The sequence below is a fragment of the Daucus carota genome, chromosome 7, assembly GCF_001625215.2.
Source record: "Daucus carota subsp. sativus chromosome 7, DH1 v3.0, whole genome shotgun sequence".
Taxonomy (NCBI): domain Eukaryota; kingdom Viridiplantae; phylum Streptophyta; class Magnoliopsida; order Apiales; family Apiaceae; genus Daucus; species Daucus carota.
The window spans coordinates 24,536,616-24,556,683 of NC_030387.2; the positions used below are offsets into that span (position 1 = coordinate 24,536,616).

General features: G+C 32.0%; 1 protein-coding gene across 1 annotated transcript; it reads right to left on the bottom strand.

Moving 5' to 3' along the window:
- Window positions 1-13,405: 13,405 nt before the first annotated feature.
- LOC108193226 (uncharacterized) lies at window positions 13,406-17,523 on the bottom strand. Its single transcript, XM_017359803.2, has 8 exons — window positions 17,399-17,523; window positions 17,245-17,316; window positions 16,818-16,904; window positions 16,484-16,585; window positions 15,427-15,531; window positions 14,886-14,958; window positions 14,576-14,807; window positions 13,406-13,746 (listed from the first exon to the last, which is right to left on the bottom strand). Exons 1-8 carry the CDS (start codon window positions 17,428-17,430, stop codon window positions 13,610-13,612), a joined length of 840 nt encoding a protein of 279 aa, XP_017215292.1. The 5' UTR covers window positions 17,431-17,523; the 3' UTR covers window positions 13,406-13,609.
- Between the last annotated feature and the right edge of the window lie 2,545 nt (window positions 17,524-20,068).

The window sequence follows — 20,068 nt, forward strand, 5'->3', positions numbered from 1 at the left end:
GCTTACATGTGACTATGTGAGCTACTGCTATGTGTTAGTTCTTTCACATTCTAGTGATCATCACTACAGCACCTAAATTTATATTCAAGCCTTTTTATAAACTAATGACCAACCTTGGCCAGCCGTCTAATCTAAAATCTGTTACTGGAAAAGAATGAGTGAGCGTAAATACTTCTTAATTGTGCAAGGATCAATTGCAAATGAAATGTTATTAATGAGGTAGTATAGATGCAACTCTCTTCTGACAGGTAGTTCAGCAAGATGCTTTTCTCTGATAATTGTGACTGTACCTTAATTTTAATGTTTGGATTTGGTAATATTGATATGATCGTATTGTTAATAATCTTATTTTCTTTGTGAGTGGTACATTTTTAAATACATTTAGCTTTTTTAAAACTGGATTTCTTCCTCAATGCACCGGTTTATGATTATAGATCTGGTGGATTAGTGGCAGCTTAAAAAACATAGGAGCATAAGTTTTAAAGTGGGTTGGTTATGTGGTAACACACAGAACCATACTATCATAGCTTTTATAGGCGCCCCTCACAATAATGTGCAAACTTCCTCAACCATGTATTCATGTGAAGCCTTCCTTAATAATCTATTTCTAGAATTTCAACCAAAATAGCAATTATCAAGTAGAATTATACTCTTTTGGTTGCTAACACTTTATTGTTTGTTAATAATTATAAAAAATTATACCTAATTCCTCTAAAATTATTAAATAATTATGATCTTAGTATAATAATATAATTTGGATATTTACACGAGGCCCCTGCCTTGCACGGGTAGTATGGCTTAAGTAGAGAGGGTAGGAAGATAAAGCCACAATCTTAAGTTCCTTAAAAAAAAAGAGGCCATAATTTTATGGGACTGTCCCTGGCTAACCGCACTAGCACCATTCACTGAGGTTCATCCATTTTGAACAGAGTAAGATTATGAAATAGCTCAAACTTAAGCTTAACTTATTGGGTTTTATATCAAGTAGGCTACTCATCTCGCTGAAAAGTCTCAAGTAAAACATAGGTCTTCATGACGAGTCGATGACTCATTTAAAAGACTAAATCACTATAAAATATCCCTATGTTCTACTTAAGACTTTTTGGCGAGATGAATGGCCTACTTGATATAAAACTCTTAAATTATTACGCAAATGAGAGATCAAAAATCTTATCGAATCTTATCTAATCTTATAATAGTCAGTGTCAATTTGCACTTCCCTGAACCACGGTTCATAAAAGTTAGATATTATGAATCCCTAAAGCCAAGACGATAATACTTATAGATTTAGGGATAATCTATTCATAATGCTGAGTCAGGTTCAACCAATAAGAAGATAGATCGTATAATGTCATATATAAAAGGTGGGCACCATGAAGATCAGTAGATCTCGACGAGTGAATAAAAATTCTAAAAAGGACTAGATTAGACAGCTATACCAATGGTGATCATATACTGTGTTATTGAATTTTATAGTAGGTAGAGTGATACATATATTAAGAAAATTAAATATTTGTAAAAAATACATATATTAAGAAAATTAAATATTTAAAATTGTTTTCATGCATTTATTTTTTGTATATTGGAACTGATAGTGAAGGGGTAAATATGGAAAGATATGCATAAATATACATTGTAATTAGAATGAGACAACTATTTAGAGACAAAATTTTTCTGCAAATGTAACAACTAAAAAGGATGAAGGGAGTACCGTATTTAGATGGGAGATTCGGGAGCCAAAATTATTTAGAGTAACATTTTGATATACAATGGTTAAAATTTAAATATATCCTGGTGTCCTAAATAATATCACGTTCTTGTGAAATTTCGAATTTGGTTATATTTTTCTTAAATATTGAAACAGCTGGTTCATAGTTGGTTAATTTTATAAAAAATGAAGGTGGCATTTGTTGTATTTTTTATGGTTATAGACTTATAGCGTATATTTGTTATAGGTGAGTTTCTATTAGTTCTCATCACATTATTAATAATGGTCTTTTCCATGCACAAAAATCTCTATCAGTTAAAATTAAACTAAATAAAAGGTAGTCTTTAGGATGTGTCCCATGGACACATACTCGAAAGTCGAAAAACCATCCTAATTATAAGAATCACTGAATGCATTTATGTAAGTCCTAGGTTGCGATTGTATTTGATTAATCATTTATGTCTTTACCAAACTCGAAGAATCGTCGACATGATTTTTCTTAAAATATTTTAAATATATGTAAAAAAAATTAGAAAAAGTTAAATGGATCCGGATATCCGATCCGTGATCCGCGATCTTAATGGATTCGGATATGGATCGGCCTGTAAAAAATCCGGCCCCAATCCGAATCTGAATCCGAATTCGATAAAATAAACAGATATGGATATGGATTTAAGCTGATCCAATCCGAACCCGATCCGTTGACGGCCCTAACCTCACCCGATTACGAGTACCCTTGCCTAGTTCAACCAATGAAAGCAAACAAGGAGATGGATATGAACAATGATAATATTTTTTTTATTTGTTAGGCCACACCGGATATTTGATATTTGGATGTTATTATGGAGTATTTATGCTTCATTTGAAGTTATTATTCTATTATATTTTATTTAAATTATGATGTTGATGTGTTTAGTTATATAATATAAATATTGTATAACAATTTAGTGGTTTTTATATATTTAACCTATTATATAATTATCATACATATTTTTATAATAAATATAATCATTAAAATATTCATTAAAATATTTAAATTTTATCATAAATATAGGTGTATGTTAGTCATCTAACTTTTATTTGATTTTTAATTAGTAAAGCTATTACACAATTATATATATATATATATATATATATATATATTATAATAAATATATTCATTAAACTATTTAATTTTTATTGTAAATGTATAACTATACATGTCTAATTTTATTGACTTTTAATTAATTAAGCTATTACACATTATTACACGCGCGCGCACACACATATATTTAATATAAATATAATCATTAAACTATTTAACTTTTACCATACATACATATATATATATAACGCAGGCGAGTCGTCACGGCGACGTGACGAACGAGTGAGACGTCGCGTTTACGTGACGACACGTGCGGCCGAGACGATACTGAGTCTCATTCTAAAATTAAATCTCGTTAACATCTCCCTTAGTCTTGCGAGTCTCGTACCGAGACGGTTTTGAGGCAAGATGATGCGTACGAACTCGTTTGTCTAGCCATCTTTAAATATAAAATTAAGTATAAATGTTGTTATAATTGAAAGCATGCAGGTGAGAAAATCAATATTTAAAATAGTATTGACCAATAAAATAGTGTATTTAAAAATTTGGTGAGTGAAATATACTTATATATAAATAGTTTGATGTTATTTTGAATCCATTAACATAGAAATTTTATTTTAGCATCACAACTTACTTTTTTATCACTGTCATTAGACTTGCTCTTATACGTTGGATCTAGAAAATATGTATGCATACGTTCTTCAATGACTTGTCAACCTTTTATCTGGTTGAATGATTTGTCAACCGTTTATCTGGTTGAATGACTTGTCAACCTTTTATCCGATGGGACGTGGAATTATAGTGCATAGAACTGTTGTGGGAGGAATTGATTCAACACCCCAGAATTATATGCCTTAATTAAAGAGATATCCGGGAAATAGTCACAAAAGTTACACGTGCCTCTCTTTAGAGTGTAGAAATCATGAAAAAGTCTCTTTTACAAGGTGATACATACCCTATTTATAGAGATCAAGCCTAATGTAGTTCTTGAGATAAATATTTCCATGTGATAAATCATTATCCCAACTGATGAGGGATAAACCAGCCATTGATTGAGATAAATCAGCCTTCTTTAGTAGTTATCCATGGAATCCCACTCCAAGTAGGCCACTTGAAGTCTTGATATTTGATATATATCCGATTATATACATGAGATATGGATATTTGTATGAATTATCCTCAAACTAGGAGTATTTGTTCCTTAATTCATGGATAAAGGACGGCTATACCACTCCAAATGTATCTCCAATTCAACCTCGTAGAATGAAGAAAGATGAGTCCTAGCATAACTCTGCTAGGCTTCTGCCTAAGCGGATACATCCTGGTCAGTTGCATCCCCTTAGCTGCAGCCCTGCAGCTACAACCTGGAGTGCACCCGGTGTTAACCCTAACAGGAGTAGCCCCTAGAACTCCTCCAAATGAAGCCTCGCCTTGATGAAACCCTCTTTATATCTTCGAGACAAGCATGCAAGCCCTCTCATATGACCTTAGGGGTTCATGATGTGTGATATTTATAATCATATTTTTCCTCATATTTTAGTTACTTTTGCATGAAATTGGATTTTATTTAACATATATTTTCATGTTTTCTTGTAGGAAATAAAGAATTCTTATAATAGAAGGAATGGAGCAAAAAGTGCATTATTTGAAATCATTTCTAGCAAAATTCGGATTTTGGGATAGATTGTGTTGTGTTCATTGTTTTGATCATAACCGAAGTTCTACAAGTCCGTTTTGGGCCCGCAAACAGTCGTTGGAAAGCTTGCGAGAAGACGTTTAATTCAAGTAAGATTTCAGAATTTATTGAAAGTCCAATCAGCCCATAAAATGGCCAGAAGCAGAAAGTTCAAATTTTCTACTTTAGACTCCTATTCTATTTAGGAAACTCCTTTGTATTATTATTATTATTATATTCAAAATATAGTATAGATTAGGATAGTTCAGTTATAGTTAGTTTATAATATAATGGGCCTGGAAGTTACAGTGATAAATAGTTAGTATAGACACGTAGAACAGATACAAAACCAGAAAACAGAGAAGAGGAGAAGAAACAAGAGGACACTTGGAGAAAGACAACAACATTTGGGAGATTGAAGATTGAAGTCACATCACAACGAGTTTTATCTTTCTTTCATCTTCCTTATTTCATTGTTGTGTCATTATTTGAGATGTTGAATTAATGTTATTCTGGACCTTGATGGATTCTTGAGTTATATATAAGTGTTCTTGATTCTTAAATTTTGTGTTTGTATAATTGATTATATATGTCGGTTTGTGTGTAATGCTTCTCAAAGAGTACTTTGAGATTGATTTGGTAATCTTGGTGATGCTTGGAAGAGACAACCTTGATTAGACCGGACCAATATAACTTGGGATTAACATATTGTTAATTTGTGTTTAGGATAAGAATATACCTGATTACCCCAAGTAGTCAATTTAGGGCTATGTGTTAATGCTACTCATGGATTTAAATTCTGCATGGGATATGAGAGTTAATCTTGTGAGTTAGAGTCACAAAAGATACGGAAGGTCCTTGTGAATATATATGCACCCTAGACTAGAGGTTTTAACATGAAAGTAGAGATGATGGAAGTTACTTGTAAACTCAAGATGAAGTTGAAGGCCTAGATATTTTAAATCTTGTTTCATTCTTAAGCTTGTGTGTATTTTTGTATTAGGAGTAGTTTGTGATAAAAATTTCAACATAGTTTATAACTTGGATTGAGAGAAAGCTAGTGATTGGTAATTAGCAGTTTAAATTAGTCCTTGTGGAGACGAATTAATATACTACTTGTTATGATACGTGCACTTGCGTTAAGGTTGCAAAATCGCTAACAGTTCACCCTACCCAGGTGAAGCCCAACATCTTCTAACAAACAGTCCAAGCAAACCCAAATAAGATAATGGGCTATAAAATAAGCCCATGGGATTTTATGGCACAATAGGAGCATATGGCACGGGTAGGGGAGAGAGATATACGGATCGGTGCGGTTTTTAGGATAAAACTACAACCGAAACTGCAAATCTTCGATTTTTAAAATTGAAAATCGCAACCAAACCGCCAGATCGATTTCAAAAAATCTCCGTTTCGGTTTCGATTTTAAACCGCAATAAATATAAATAAGGAAAATACTTCCAATTTGATTCAATGGGCTCGGGAATTCATATATAACTTAAGTGACACAATAAAAGATTTTTGGATTCTTTTATTAACAGATTTTTTTATCGGATTCCATTCGACTCGTCGTTGGAAATTTTTTATAATTGGATTTCAAGCTAATAACTTCTATTTTTTACTTCCTTTCTTCTTTGTTTCGGGTCGAAAATAAAAGAGTTGAGTAAATCAAAAATTCAAAAGGGGTTCATGGCCAAGGGGAAAGATGTCTAAATAACGGTTATTTTGAAATGTACCGATTATGTTTGAAACGGTGTTAATAAGGTATCAACGGTATTTCCAGATATATTACTGAAAAGAATCGTCACAACACGCCCAATCGCTTGATTTCAATGTATACTTAAAATTTAATAATGAACTACATTGTTATATTATCGATTGTAAACAAAATTAGATTACAGTTAAACTTATGTATTTTGTGGTGATCATGATGGAAGTAGATTTGCGACTCATTTATGGTGAGACTAAAAGAAAGTGAAAGTGTTCGGTGTAGGAACTCGTTCGGATAAAACAATTTGGTGATACTAAAAGAAAGTGAAAGAGTTCGGTGGAGGAACTCGTTCGGATAAAATAATTTTAACAAAATAACCTCAGTACACTTCAACTCATTTCCCAGTAACTTTCATTGCTTCCATTTTACTTTGTTCATGCATATTATATATAAATAATTATATGAATTATGATATATATACATATATACATACATATATAATATTTAGTTTATGTAATGGTTTGTTCAGTTTTTTCCAATCTGATTTTGGCCTAAAACCGAAACCGCAACTGTTATAATCAATTCAGTTTTTAAATTTTCAATTTCTGATCGGTTCGATTTTACGTATACGGTTTTTATCGATTATCATCGATTTCATTTCGATGTCTTGCTCAGCCCTTAGACACGGGGAACCACATGGTTGCATTTTGAGACGAGAAGAGACGCCTTATATTATTATAAGGTATAAAATGTATAATTGGTTGAATAATTTTTTGCCTATCTATAATTAACAAAATAGTATTTAAAACTAGATATTTAATTAATCGAATTGCGTTACGAGTGACATTATTCAGATTCTTTCACCACAGATCAAAGTAGTAACAATCCAGTGAAAGGCTTCTTTTTTTTTTTTTTGATAAAAGTGAAAGGCTTCTTAAAAAATATATAGATTTATTTAAACAAAGAGATAATTGAGCAATTTTTCCACGAAACATTCAAGAAGCTGCACTGAAGTCTGGCATTTTTAGCCGCGCAAATATAATTATTTTGCAAAAATTTAAAGTAATCTGATATTGAACTAAGGCTAAACTCTTCACTCTTTAGCATCCCACTCGAAAGGAAGGAGAGAAAATACAGTCACAAAAGAAACATGCAAAAAAAATAAAAAAAAATGAGAACATATGCAAAGAAAAGAAGCCTTAAATCTTACTAGGCAGATTAAAACACCAATAAATATAGATATAAGTTAGGTCTATCAACTGCCACATGCAATTTACACATGAACAAAGACAACAAGTCTTAAACTCAGCTCAATAAGTTAAAGACGAATAAATATAGATACATAAGTTAAGTTTTCAACAAGTCCCAGTTTCAACCAAAGGTTCTAATCTTGTTTCATATGCCATGGTGGATGACCAAATACCAGTTTCTCTTTATGCCATGGTGGACGACCAACACAATATCCATCAGAAGGATGAAGTTTCTGACCAATCAGACAAAACATACAACCATGGTTGAATTCTGCATCAAGTGCATAGTCAATATTATATAACTTGATCATTCCGACGTACTCATCATCATAAATTCAACACAACATGCAAAAGATATAAGCATATATGATATATTATGTGATGGAAAAAGTAGAAAACTTGACGAGAGAAAAGTAATATGGAGACTAAAACATATGGGAATATTCATTATTGAAACTTGATAAGCGGTGGGTGTGGTTAGAGTGTCAATTATTGAAGAGATTGGCTATAATTTTTACTAAATTTTTAGCTATTACACATTATTACACACACACACACACGGATATATATATATATATATATATATATATATATATATATATATATATATATATATAAGATAAATATAATAATTAAACTATTTAACTTTTATCATAAATATACAACGTAGGCGAGTCAGACGAGTCGTCACGACGCTCCGAGACGAACGAGCGAGACATCGCGTTTACGTTATTTTGGAATGTATCGGGTGTGTTCGAAACGGTGTTAATAAGGTATCAACGGGTATTTCCGGATAGGTTACTGAAAAGAATCATCACAACATGCCTAATCGATTGATTTCAATGTATACTTAAAATTTAATAATGAACTAGATTGTTATATTATCGATCGTAAACAAAAAAATATCACATTAAAACTTATGTATTTTGTGGGGATCATGATGGAAGTAGATTAGCGACTCATTTATAGTGATACTAAAAGAAAGTGAAAGTGCCTGGTGGAGGAACTCGTTCGGATAAAACAATTTTAACAATATAACCTTAAGCACATTTCAACCCATTTCACAGTAACTTCCATTGCATCCATTTTACTTTGTTCATGCATATTATATACTAGCTTAAAACCCGTGCAATGCACGGGCGGTTATGATATTTATTATTTTATCGTATATATTTCAGATTTAACTAATTTTATTGAAATTAAAATTATGATAGAATAATGTGATTAAATAAAAATTTTATTTAACGGCTGAATAAATTCTTAATAGTTAAATCCGTCAAATAACTAATTTAAAATAAAGTCATGTATATATTTTAATAAGAATGTTACAATATATTATATTTTTTATACGTTATAATTTAAGAAGACACATAAACCTAGATATAAACAACCCAATCAACATTTTAATATCTTGTTATTAATAATATAGAACCAATCCTTAAAATAGAATCATAGAAGTATAAAACATATTGTAAGCTAAGAGTATCTCCACCCACTAAAAGCCCTCGGCTAAAAGGTGTCTGGCATACTTAAAATAAAAGAATTTAGTCAACAGCTCAATAAATGCAACTCCAACTCTCCAACCATGATCAGCTGTTGTCTATAAATTTAGCCAATCTCCTATGGATGACTAAATTTGTTGAACCTCTACAGGTCTGCAGGAAATCTGTAGCAAGATTGCACATCATTTATTACCTTATTGAACTGATATATTCTATTTTAACAATCTAAAATATTAATAACATGCTATTTTTAAAATATAGCCAACCAATATAGTGAATACCATTGAAGCAAAATGTCTTACAGGTTCAACAAATATTACATAATCTCTTAAAGGTCACACTTAGCCAACGATTATAGCCAACGCTGTTGGAGATGCTCTAAAGGGAAGTGTACTCATCCATAACACTAACCTAATTTTTAGTTTTGTGGTTTAATAGACAATAAAAACTATATCACAATATGTTATAAAATAAGGAGGTCCATGAATCGAATATGAACCAGTTTATCAAACTCGACCGATCAACTGAACTTTTCATGTTTCTGTTTTAATAGTACTTTTAAATTTAGATCAGTAGAGTATTTAAAGTAACGTTAATATATTTTGATCGACAAATATCACCATTTATTTAATAATAATATTATATTTTTAGATATATGTCGCCCGTATTAATCGTAGAAGATCAATTTTTTCAGTAAGTAAATCTTAGAAAAGATTATGTGTTTTAGTTAAAAAGGTAATTACTATTGCTCGATGTTATTTTAGAAAATTGAGTTTTTTTAGTTAGAAAATATAAAAAAAAATAATTAGTTATATAGATAGGCTTGTATTTCGACCTAAACATAAAAAGAATAATTAGTTATGTCGATAGGCCCGTATTCGATCCAATTATTGACATACTAAACTTTCAATGTTTCGATTTTAATAGCATAGTGAACTTAAAAAAGATAACGTATTTTAGTTAAAAATGTAATAACTATATCGTTCGATGTTATTTTTGAAAATTGAGTTTTTTTAGTTAGAAAATATAAAAAAGATAACATATTATAGTAAAAAGGAATAATTAGTTATATAAATAGGCCTTATTTCGGCTCAAAGTTAAAAAAATAATTAGTTATATAGATAGGCCCGTATTTCGACCCAAATATCGACAATGTTTCGGTTTAAAAGTATGGTATACATCTCGGCCCAATGTTAAAAGAATAATTAATTATACAGATAAGCCCGTACTTTGGCCCAAGTACCGACCGACCGAACTTTTAGTGTTTCGGCTTTAAAGTATAGTATAGATAAATAGTTATATGAATTATCATATATATACATAAATAATATTTAGTTTAATAATTGGTTTAGTTCGATTTTTTCCAATCAGGTTTGGCCGAAAACCGAATCAGCAACTATTATAATCGATTCAGGTTTTAAATTTTCAATTTCAGGTCGGTTCGATTCTATGTAATACGGGTTTTTATCAATTCTCATCGATTTCAGTACGATTTCTTGAGAGGAGACGCCTTATATTATTATAAGGTATATAATGTATAATTGGTTGTATAATATTTTACCCATCTATAATTAACAAAATAGTATTCCCTTTGTCACATTTAATTCTATACGTTTCTTTTTTACTGCTCGACACGCACTTCAATCCTCTTATAAAATATAGTTCTATAACTTATTTTTAAAATTTTCTTTTTCTGAATAAAAATATAACATTCAAACTTTTATTCAGAAAAGAAAAATATTAAAAATAATTTATAGAACTATACTTTAAGGAGCATTAAAGTCCGTGCCGCATCCCCGTCCCCCATTGTATACAACTCAGGGGGGGCGGAGGGAGTATTTAAAACTAGATATTTAATTAATCTAATTGTGTTCCGAGTGAGATTATTCAGATTTTTTCACCGCATATCAAAGTCGTAACAATCCGGTGAAGGGCTTCTTAAAAAATATTTAGATTTATTTAAACAGAAAGATTGTTTTCCACGAAAAATTCAAGAATCCACTACACCATATATTGGATTCAACAACACTTTTTTCAGTGTTACAAGCAAAAGTGTAGCCTTACATGCTTTAAAATTGACCAAAATTGATCTATGGCTACACTATTTTTTATTGTTACCATTAATATGAATAAATGTTACCATACACATGATTCGATATCTATGGCTACACTGAACCCGGTGTAGCTTTTGCTCCTTATAAAAAGTGTAACTAAAGTGATGAAAAATAGGCGGGCAGATAATATTTGTGAAGGCGGGTTAATTAAAATTTTCACTTCAGCAGGTTAATAAATATTTTGACAACTCCCACAATTCACTCTTACACTCTTAAAAACCACTCTTTCACAACTCACGTACATCTCTCTCGCACATCCCTCTCTTACAGCTCTCAACAGCCCACAACTCGATCTCTCTCATATCTCGCTCACAACTCTCTCTCGCTCACTTCTCAACCAACAAGGTTCAACGAGGTATCCCAAACAATGAGTTGTAAAAGGGGGTTCAATTAATTAGGGTTCCTCGGCAACGATTTCAATTTGGGTTCTTCATTAACGGGTTCAATCGACGGTTCTACAATGATGTTATCTGAAGTAGCTAGAGTTCTTCAATGACGGGTTTTGAATTAGGGTTCTTGAGTATTTGATAATTGGGGGTCTTCAGGTATTCTTCTTTAATTACTAAATTGTTGCTTTGAATTGAGGTTTTGAATGTTTAGTTAATTACAGTCATGCTTAATTGGGGCTTTGAATTGGGGTTTGGAATGTTCTGTTAGTTAGAGTCATGTTTAATTGTAGTTTGAATGTTTTGTTAATATGAATTACTGTTAATTGTACATGCCTAGTTGGGGTTTAGTAATCATGCTTCAAATGGTTGTCTCCCCTGTTTTAGTTAACTACATGTCTCAATTCAATTATACATGCCTAATTCGGGTTTAGTAATTTGGTTCCAAATATTGCTTACAGACTATGCGAGATGGCTCAGATAAAAACATTATACATATTGATTTGTTCTTCCTCATCAACATTTTGTAGATAAAGAACCGGCTATCATTAACTCATGGGCAATTTAGTATGAGCAGTAATAAATTTGTGCTTCAAATTATTTACATTGGACAAGTAAAAACTTGCTAAAAATATATTTATCCACATGTGTATGTATGTTTTCAATATCCTTATGTAGTTCTGGTAAAGTAATATGAAGTTCCAGTGACTTGAAATATCTTATTATTGAAGGTAGGACATTTGCACCACATATTACTTGGGATTTTTTGAAAGAAAGTTTTGCACTGACTGAATTACCAAGACAACCTGGATTTTTGTAGAATTGTTCTTGTTCCTATCATCTGAACCTGATCAAATATGTTCATTGGATTTGAGTAGGTTAATAATTTCTGCTCCACGCTATATCAAAATTTTCGCTCTATTTGATTATGTTTTTGTTATATTAACATCTTCGAATGAAACTATGTCACATTAAAATCTTTAGCCCTTGGTTTTTATTGTCCTTCATAACTATGTTCTTATGATTATTTCTTAATTTTGTCCAATCTTGTTGCTTGCAGAGATACATGCCTCTTATATCTATCATTCATCTTCAGTTGTCTAGAAATCAGTTTTAACACGTCGCGGGCATGAAGTATAATGGAGGACTTAAGGAGCTCATACACATGAGTCTATTGGAGATATCTAACTACCACTGTACATTAACAGATAATACCTAGTTACTTTTGAATGCTACTTAAGTTGGTTATTCCATAGTATTTAGTTCTTGGATACTTGGTTTATGTATTAAGATACTTGGAAGTTATTATGAATTGTTTCTATGTATACTGGGAGACTTGACATGTTTTAATGGAAAACAATTATTTTAAATATCATGTTTTGTCTTTTTTATTAAAAGTGTTGGTAATTTTCTTGCAAAAATGTAGCCATTGACACCAAACTATTAAGCTGTATGTGTTGGCAAAAGAATAAAAGAGCGTAGCCAAAAATGTATGTAAGTCTACAACAACATTGTTCTTGGTGTAACTATAAAGAAAATAGTGTTAGCATAAATCTATAGTAACATAAAAATCGGTGTAGCCACAGAGCCCAAGGTGTTGGCATTAGGGGTCTATAACTACACTTTTAGTGGTGTTGCCATAAACAACAAAAAGTGTTGCCCCAGACCCCTATGGTAGCGGCCATTTTTGTAACACCCCCTGATTTGGTCAAAGTGTAGCCATAGCCTGTTTTTTTGCTTTTAGCGACAGTTTTTGGGCTTTTGAACACATTTTTTCAGGTGTTGCTGAAAGCCATATATGGTGTAGTGATCTACACTTGAATCTACCTTCAAGAATCTACATTATTTTACAAAAATTTAAAGTAATCTGATATTGAACAAAGGCTAAACTCTTCATTCTTTATCATCCATTAAAAAGGAAGAAAGAAAGAAAATACAGTCACAAAAGAAACTTGCATGGGGAATAGAGAATATATGCAACGAGAAGCCTAATCTTGATAGGCAGATTAAAACACCAATAGATATAGATATAAGTTAAGTCTATCAACTGCCACATGCAATTATGTAATTACACATGAACAAAGACAAAAGGTCTTAAACTCAGCTCAATAAGCTAAAGACGAATAAATATAGATACATAAGTTATGTTTTCAGCAAGTCACAGTTTCAACCAATGGTTCTAATCTTGTTTCATATGCCATGGTGGATGCCAAAATTGCAGTTTCTCTTTATGCCATGGTGGACGACCAACACAATATCCATCAGAAGGATGAAAATTCTGACCAAGTGGGCAAAAAATACAACCATGGTTGAATCCTGCATCAAGTGCGTAGTCAATATTATATAACTTGATCATTCCGACGTACTCATAATCATAAATTCAACACGACATGCAAAAGATATAAAAGCATATATGATATATTATGTGATGGAAAAAGTAGAAAACTTCACGAGAGAAAAGATTTATGGAGACTAAAACATATGGGAATATTAATTATTGAAACTTGACAAGAGGTAGGTGTGGTTGGAGTTTCAATTATTGAAGAGTTTGGCTATAATTTTTATTTATGGTATGCCGACTAAATTTTTAGCTAAGGGCTCCTCATGGTTGGAGATGCTCTAATGCCTATATTATTTATATTTTCAGACCATTTTTGTTGGAAAGGATTACAATCACGGGATAACTAGTTAACTACAGTATTTTCTTTATATTTAAGGGATTACAATCCCATGAGATTGTAATACAATCACTTTTTTCGACACATTTTCATCATATTATAATCAATTCTCTCACAAGATATTATAATGACATAGAGATGGATTATTACAATAAATGAGATATGAACTCATCAGATTATAATACCTTAAAATTGAGGTAAATAGTGTAACAATTCGGAAATTATGATCCTTTCAAACAAATATGGATCGAGGGTGCTTACACGTTTTTGCTTGTTGGTGAAGATACATTAGTTTAACATAGATTGTGATCTCGATGTCATCTAGTAACTTTTTATCTATATAGCTATACTACAGTTGCATATCTTAGTATTACACTGTTACCATATACACATGATATATTTTTATGTTTTGTTTGTGCAAAAATAATATGGAAGTTGCTTGAATTCGATTGTAATATGTGCCTTACCAGGATCATCGCTAGGCTGAAATGTAGAACAGTACGTGACATGAGTTCCCCCTGAATCTAGATCTCTAAAGAGTTCACCAAAGAAGTGGGTTGGAGAGACATTCCAGTCAGCTTTCCTTGGTTTAGCAATGAAGCTGACATGAAACCATAAGTGGGCACACTCAGAGTCAGGGTGTTGTAATCTCGAACAACTGCTATATAAGACTCTCAGAATCTCAAACTCAGCATCATCCTGTAAACAAAAGGTAAAATTAGAAATGTTGGAGCATAAGCGGTTGATATAAATATGAAAGCGAGCAAATGAGGATACCTGGCTCTTTTCATAGAACTCCAAAGCCATCTTTGCATGTGTAAGATTCATTTGCTCATCGAGTTCAGCTAAGCTGTTTTCCCCGAAAAATTATTTTGTAAATCACAATAACAGCTGAACAGAAGCTAGTAATAACTTTAAAAAATAATGTAAAATTTTAAGTATTCTTAGGCACCTCAGGATTTATTTGATGCTAGAAGCTGTAATTTCTCCTTTATTTTTACCACTTGTGATTGCAAAAGTACAAATATAGATAAATCATTGAAGGAATATGCCACAAAGTTTCTATTACTACTCTTGATTTGGTTCATTCCCAAATGACTCGCCAGATATGACAGATCAAATTCTGTCCAAAAACGAATGTTGAGCTATGGACAATATTTGAAACCCTAACTATTTATGGAGCAATTAATTATACATTAAAAAACTCTGCTACAGGCCTTGTAACAAATAAGGAATTCATCTGTAATCATGCCATGGAATTTGATTCCAAACCCTAACAATTAGTGAAGCAAAATTATATATTAATTAGAAAAATTACCAAGATACACCTCTTATATGCTTGACTCTCATGCGCTTGACTTGGCATTGCTCGGACCCTTCACCAATCTCTCCTTTAGAGGAAGCATCAGTAAATCTTTGCAACCTTTAATTGCACAGCAACAAATGAAATGAAAAGACAAAAAATTATGAGGAATATATAAAGCAAAAGCTTTTTAGAGCACAACAAGAAGATAACGTCAAAAGCTAGTCATGCTAAAGGATGACAACAAGGTTTAATTGACATGAATTCATGACAGCTTGGGGAGTAATCTTTCACAATGTTACCAATCGTTATTTATTAACTAATCAGGAATTCATCTTTAGTCGGACCATGATATTTGATTCGCGAAAAACCAAAAAACTACTCCCTCCGTTTCATAATACATTTCCACTTTTGAACAAATCACACATATTAAGAAAAACTAACTTTTGTAGAAAAACTTCATTTATTATTGTATTTATTGCATTGACCAAGTATAATATGTGGGATATATTTGATCAAGGAAATATAATTTAGTAAGATGTGGTATAAACTTCATCTTGGAAATACAACTATTGACTACATTGCATTGAAAGTTGAAATGGGACAACTAATTTGAAAAAAAAATTAGTTATCAATAGTGGACATGTAATATGAAACGGAGGGAGTAATAGTGAAGCAGAATTAATTATAAATTAGAAACTCTCTTATGCTTGAGTTGGTGTCACTAGTAGCCTCTTTGAGCAGCGTCAGTTTTCTTTGGTCCCTTTAATTGCAGAACAAAGCAAATAAAAACCAGAGACTGGTGCTAAAGATGTTATGTGAAAGCTTTTAAAAGCAGAAGAATAGGAAGAAGATATCGATCCCTACAACCAATTCATACCCAAAAAAAAGAAGCAACAAGGTCTAACTGGCATGAATTCTCAAGTAAAAAATTCACAATGTCATCAATAAATATTATCAAGTAGGTGAGGATTACATCTGCAATCAGGCTCCTTCCATTGCATTTGAATCACAAAAGATCTAAAGCCTTACAAATAAGGTGAAGCAATTGGTTATAGATTAAAAACTTTACCCAGCGAAAGACTCCTCCTTGACTCTTCTCTTGCGCTTGACCCGGTGACGGTCAGAGCCTCCAGCCATATCTCCTTGAGAGACATCAGTTTCTTTTTCCAACCTTTGATTGAAGAACAAAGAAAATTGTAAAGCGGAAGCAAAAAACAACAAAACCTACAAGGATACAACCTAGTCAAAACAGAGATAGATCATAGATGTATATCTAAAAGGCAGGTGGTGGTAAAATTGAATTGCATATAAAGAGGAATAGATAGCAATTGCTGGAAGCAGTAGATAAGGTCAAGACACGATTTTGATTTGCAACACTAAAGATCAAAAAGTTGAAATTTAACCTAGCGGCATGCTTATTCTTCTTCTTCTTCTTGTTGAAGCTCTTACAGTCAGAGCTTCCTTGTGATGGATCGACTCCTCCTTCCACCCTTGAATTGCAGAGCAGAACAGTAATGGTCATAACAACAATAAGGTCAAATTCACCAAGTACATGAGGAGAAGCAATTAGATTTATAAATTAAACAATTTTCCAAGAGACAGACTCAGCATCAGTTCCTATTTGCAACCTTGAATTGAAAGAACAAAAAAGGACTTACAGTAAAACCTCGATATATGTATACGCTGAAATTTTTATTCATTAATCAAGTCGAGAAAAAGAATGCATTGTCTCTATCTATATGTTAGGACTAAGAAAAATTATTCATTTGGCGAGGTTATTAGTTTATCGAATATTCAATTATTGAGTATCTACTGAACAATCAGTTTTACCTAGAGGCGCTATGCTTCATCTTCTTCTTATCGACTCTCTTGCGCTTGACTTCGGGGCTTCCTCTTTTCACCCTTGAATTGCAGAGTAGAACAGTTAGTTCAATTGAAGAAAAGCTTTTGAAAACACATGAAATCAAATTAAAGCAAAGCATACGATTTCTCTTGTTCAGATTCACTTCCTTCCATCTCCCAATTTTAGCCTATAGATATCAGAGGGGGAAACAAAACCTGTTATCTTAAGTTTTAATTCTAGAGTTAATTAAAACTACAGACACAAAAAAAATACAATAATATAACACGAATCAAATCTATATGAAAATACGTACATAAAACACATGCATAAACATAATCGGCGAAAGAGAGGGAGAGGGAGCGATATAACTAAATTGGAGAGAGTCGAGAGTAGACCTGGCAATTCGTGCGGATCGTGTACTTTCGTGTCGTGTACCTTTTCGTGTCGTGTACTCAAAGGCCAAACACAAAACCGACCCGTTTAGCGTTCGTGTATTTTCGTGTCGTGTATCTCCGTTTTCGTGTCGTTCTAGTGTCGTGTTTCGTGTAAAATCGAATTTAAATATAAATATAAATAAATATATAAGTTAATGTAAATATTAGATTTCTAGGCAAAAAATTTACAAAATAGTAAGAAATATATATATTTAAATCATTTACACTTAAAATATTATAAACTATGTATTATTTTAAAAGAAAATATACATATATTTATTATAAATATCCATATTTATAATTAAATATTAATATTTAACTATTAAATTATATTTATTTCGTGTACTTCGTGTCTTGTCGTGTATCCGAAGGGTAAACACAAAATCGACACGACATCTCAGTCGTGTACTTCGTGTCGTGTACCTTTTCGTGTCGTGTACTCAAAATGCAAACACAAACACTAAATTTTCGTGTCGTGTATTCGTGTCGTGTGAAAATTTGTCTGGTCTAGTCGAGAGCAATATTGAACGAGAGAGATGAGCTGCTGAGAGAGCCTTTCTACCTAAATTAATGACAAGTGTTGGCCACGCCCGAGGGCTCCGAGGTAAATATGTATAATGGTTGGCTATATTGATTGGCTAAACTCATTATGTAAATTTTTTGCTAAGGGAACATGTATGTGCTCTAAGAGCACCTCCAACGCCGTTGGCTATAATTGTTGGTTAAATTGGACCTGTAAGATATTATGTAAAATTTGTTGAACCTGTAAGACATTTTGCTTCAATGGTACTGGCTATATTGGTTGGCTATAATTTAAAAATAGTATTTTATTAATATTTTATATTGTTAAAATAGAATATATCAGTTCGATATGGTAATAAATGATGTCCAATCTTCCTACACCTTTAGAGGTTCGACAAATTTAGCCATCAATAGGAGGTTGGCTAAATTTATAGACAACGGCTGAGCATGGTTGGAGTTGAGTTTTTGGAGTTGCTGGCTAAATTTTTTTATTTTAAGTATGCCAACTCACCTTTTAGCCAAGGGTTTTAGATGGTTGGAGATGCTCTAATGGGATTATCTATAATTTTGCCTATGTAAAATTATACATAAGAGCTCACTTGGTTCGATAAATATAGCCAACCAAATGTGGTTGGCTATATATTTTGCTAAAGTGATGGATGGTTGGGTTTCTATAATTTTTAGATAATCTCTATAAATGCCATCTAGACGCCACCTAGATGCCACATGAGAAATTTTAGCTAAGAGTTTTTGGGGTTGGAGATGCTCTAAGCAGTTGGATTAAATATTCGTACTTTAATAAAAAAAAAGGTAGTTTAAGTCTATTAGAGCATCTACAAGAAATTCTTCATTTAGGCTCCTAACTTGAGATTTGAGGAGGGAGAGTAAAAATGTTGCTCCAACAAACTCTTAGTGGCTCTTTAAATCACTAAAAGCCTCTTGTTTCTCACTCCTCTCTCCTCAAAGTTAAAAGCCACCACATTGCTCTTAACTTATTTTTTCACAATAAAAAAATACTTCTTTCCCTCTCTTTTGTTATAGTGGAGCCCAATATATGAATAAAATATGAAATAAAGAAGCGATGTAGAGAGTATTGTTGGAGTTTACACTCTTAACTTTGTCCTAAATCGCTAAGAGCCACATTTTTTATATTATATTTAGGAGCTAACAAGGAGGCTCTTGGAGATGCTCTTATAGCATGTAGCCCTTACATAGCCATCACTTCAAAAAATGTCACTCCAACCATACCAAGCCCTTATCTATAATTATAATAATTATAGCCAACCTTTTATGGATGACTAAATTTGTCGAACCTCTACAGGTCTATAAGAAATCTGTAGGATGATGACACATCATTTATTACCATATTAAATTGATATATTCTGTTTATAACAATCAAAATATTAATAACATACTATTTTTAAATTATAGCCGATCAATATAGCCAATACCATCAAAGCACAACGTCTTACGGATTTAACAAATTTTACATAATGTCTTACAGGTCTAATTTACCCAACTATTATGGCAACACCGTTGGAGATTCTCTTAGTTATTAAAGAGCAATGCTAGCTGCACAAAATTATGTACAGAATATTTGTACATAATGATGTGACAATTGATGTGATGAGTTTTAATTGGTGTTATTAAGAAAAATATAGGGGGTCCATTCCAATTAAAACCAGCACATGTCATTGTGTACAAAATTTTGTATATATTTATCTGCACCAAGCACTTTCCATTATATATTGATCAGTTTTAATAACGGTAATTTTTTCATATTTTAGTGCATGGCGTAAAATCCGCGTAAGACACAATTTTCTAGTTTAAATTACACTTAAAATTCGTTGTTTAT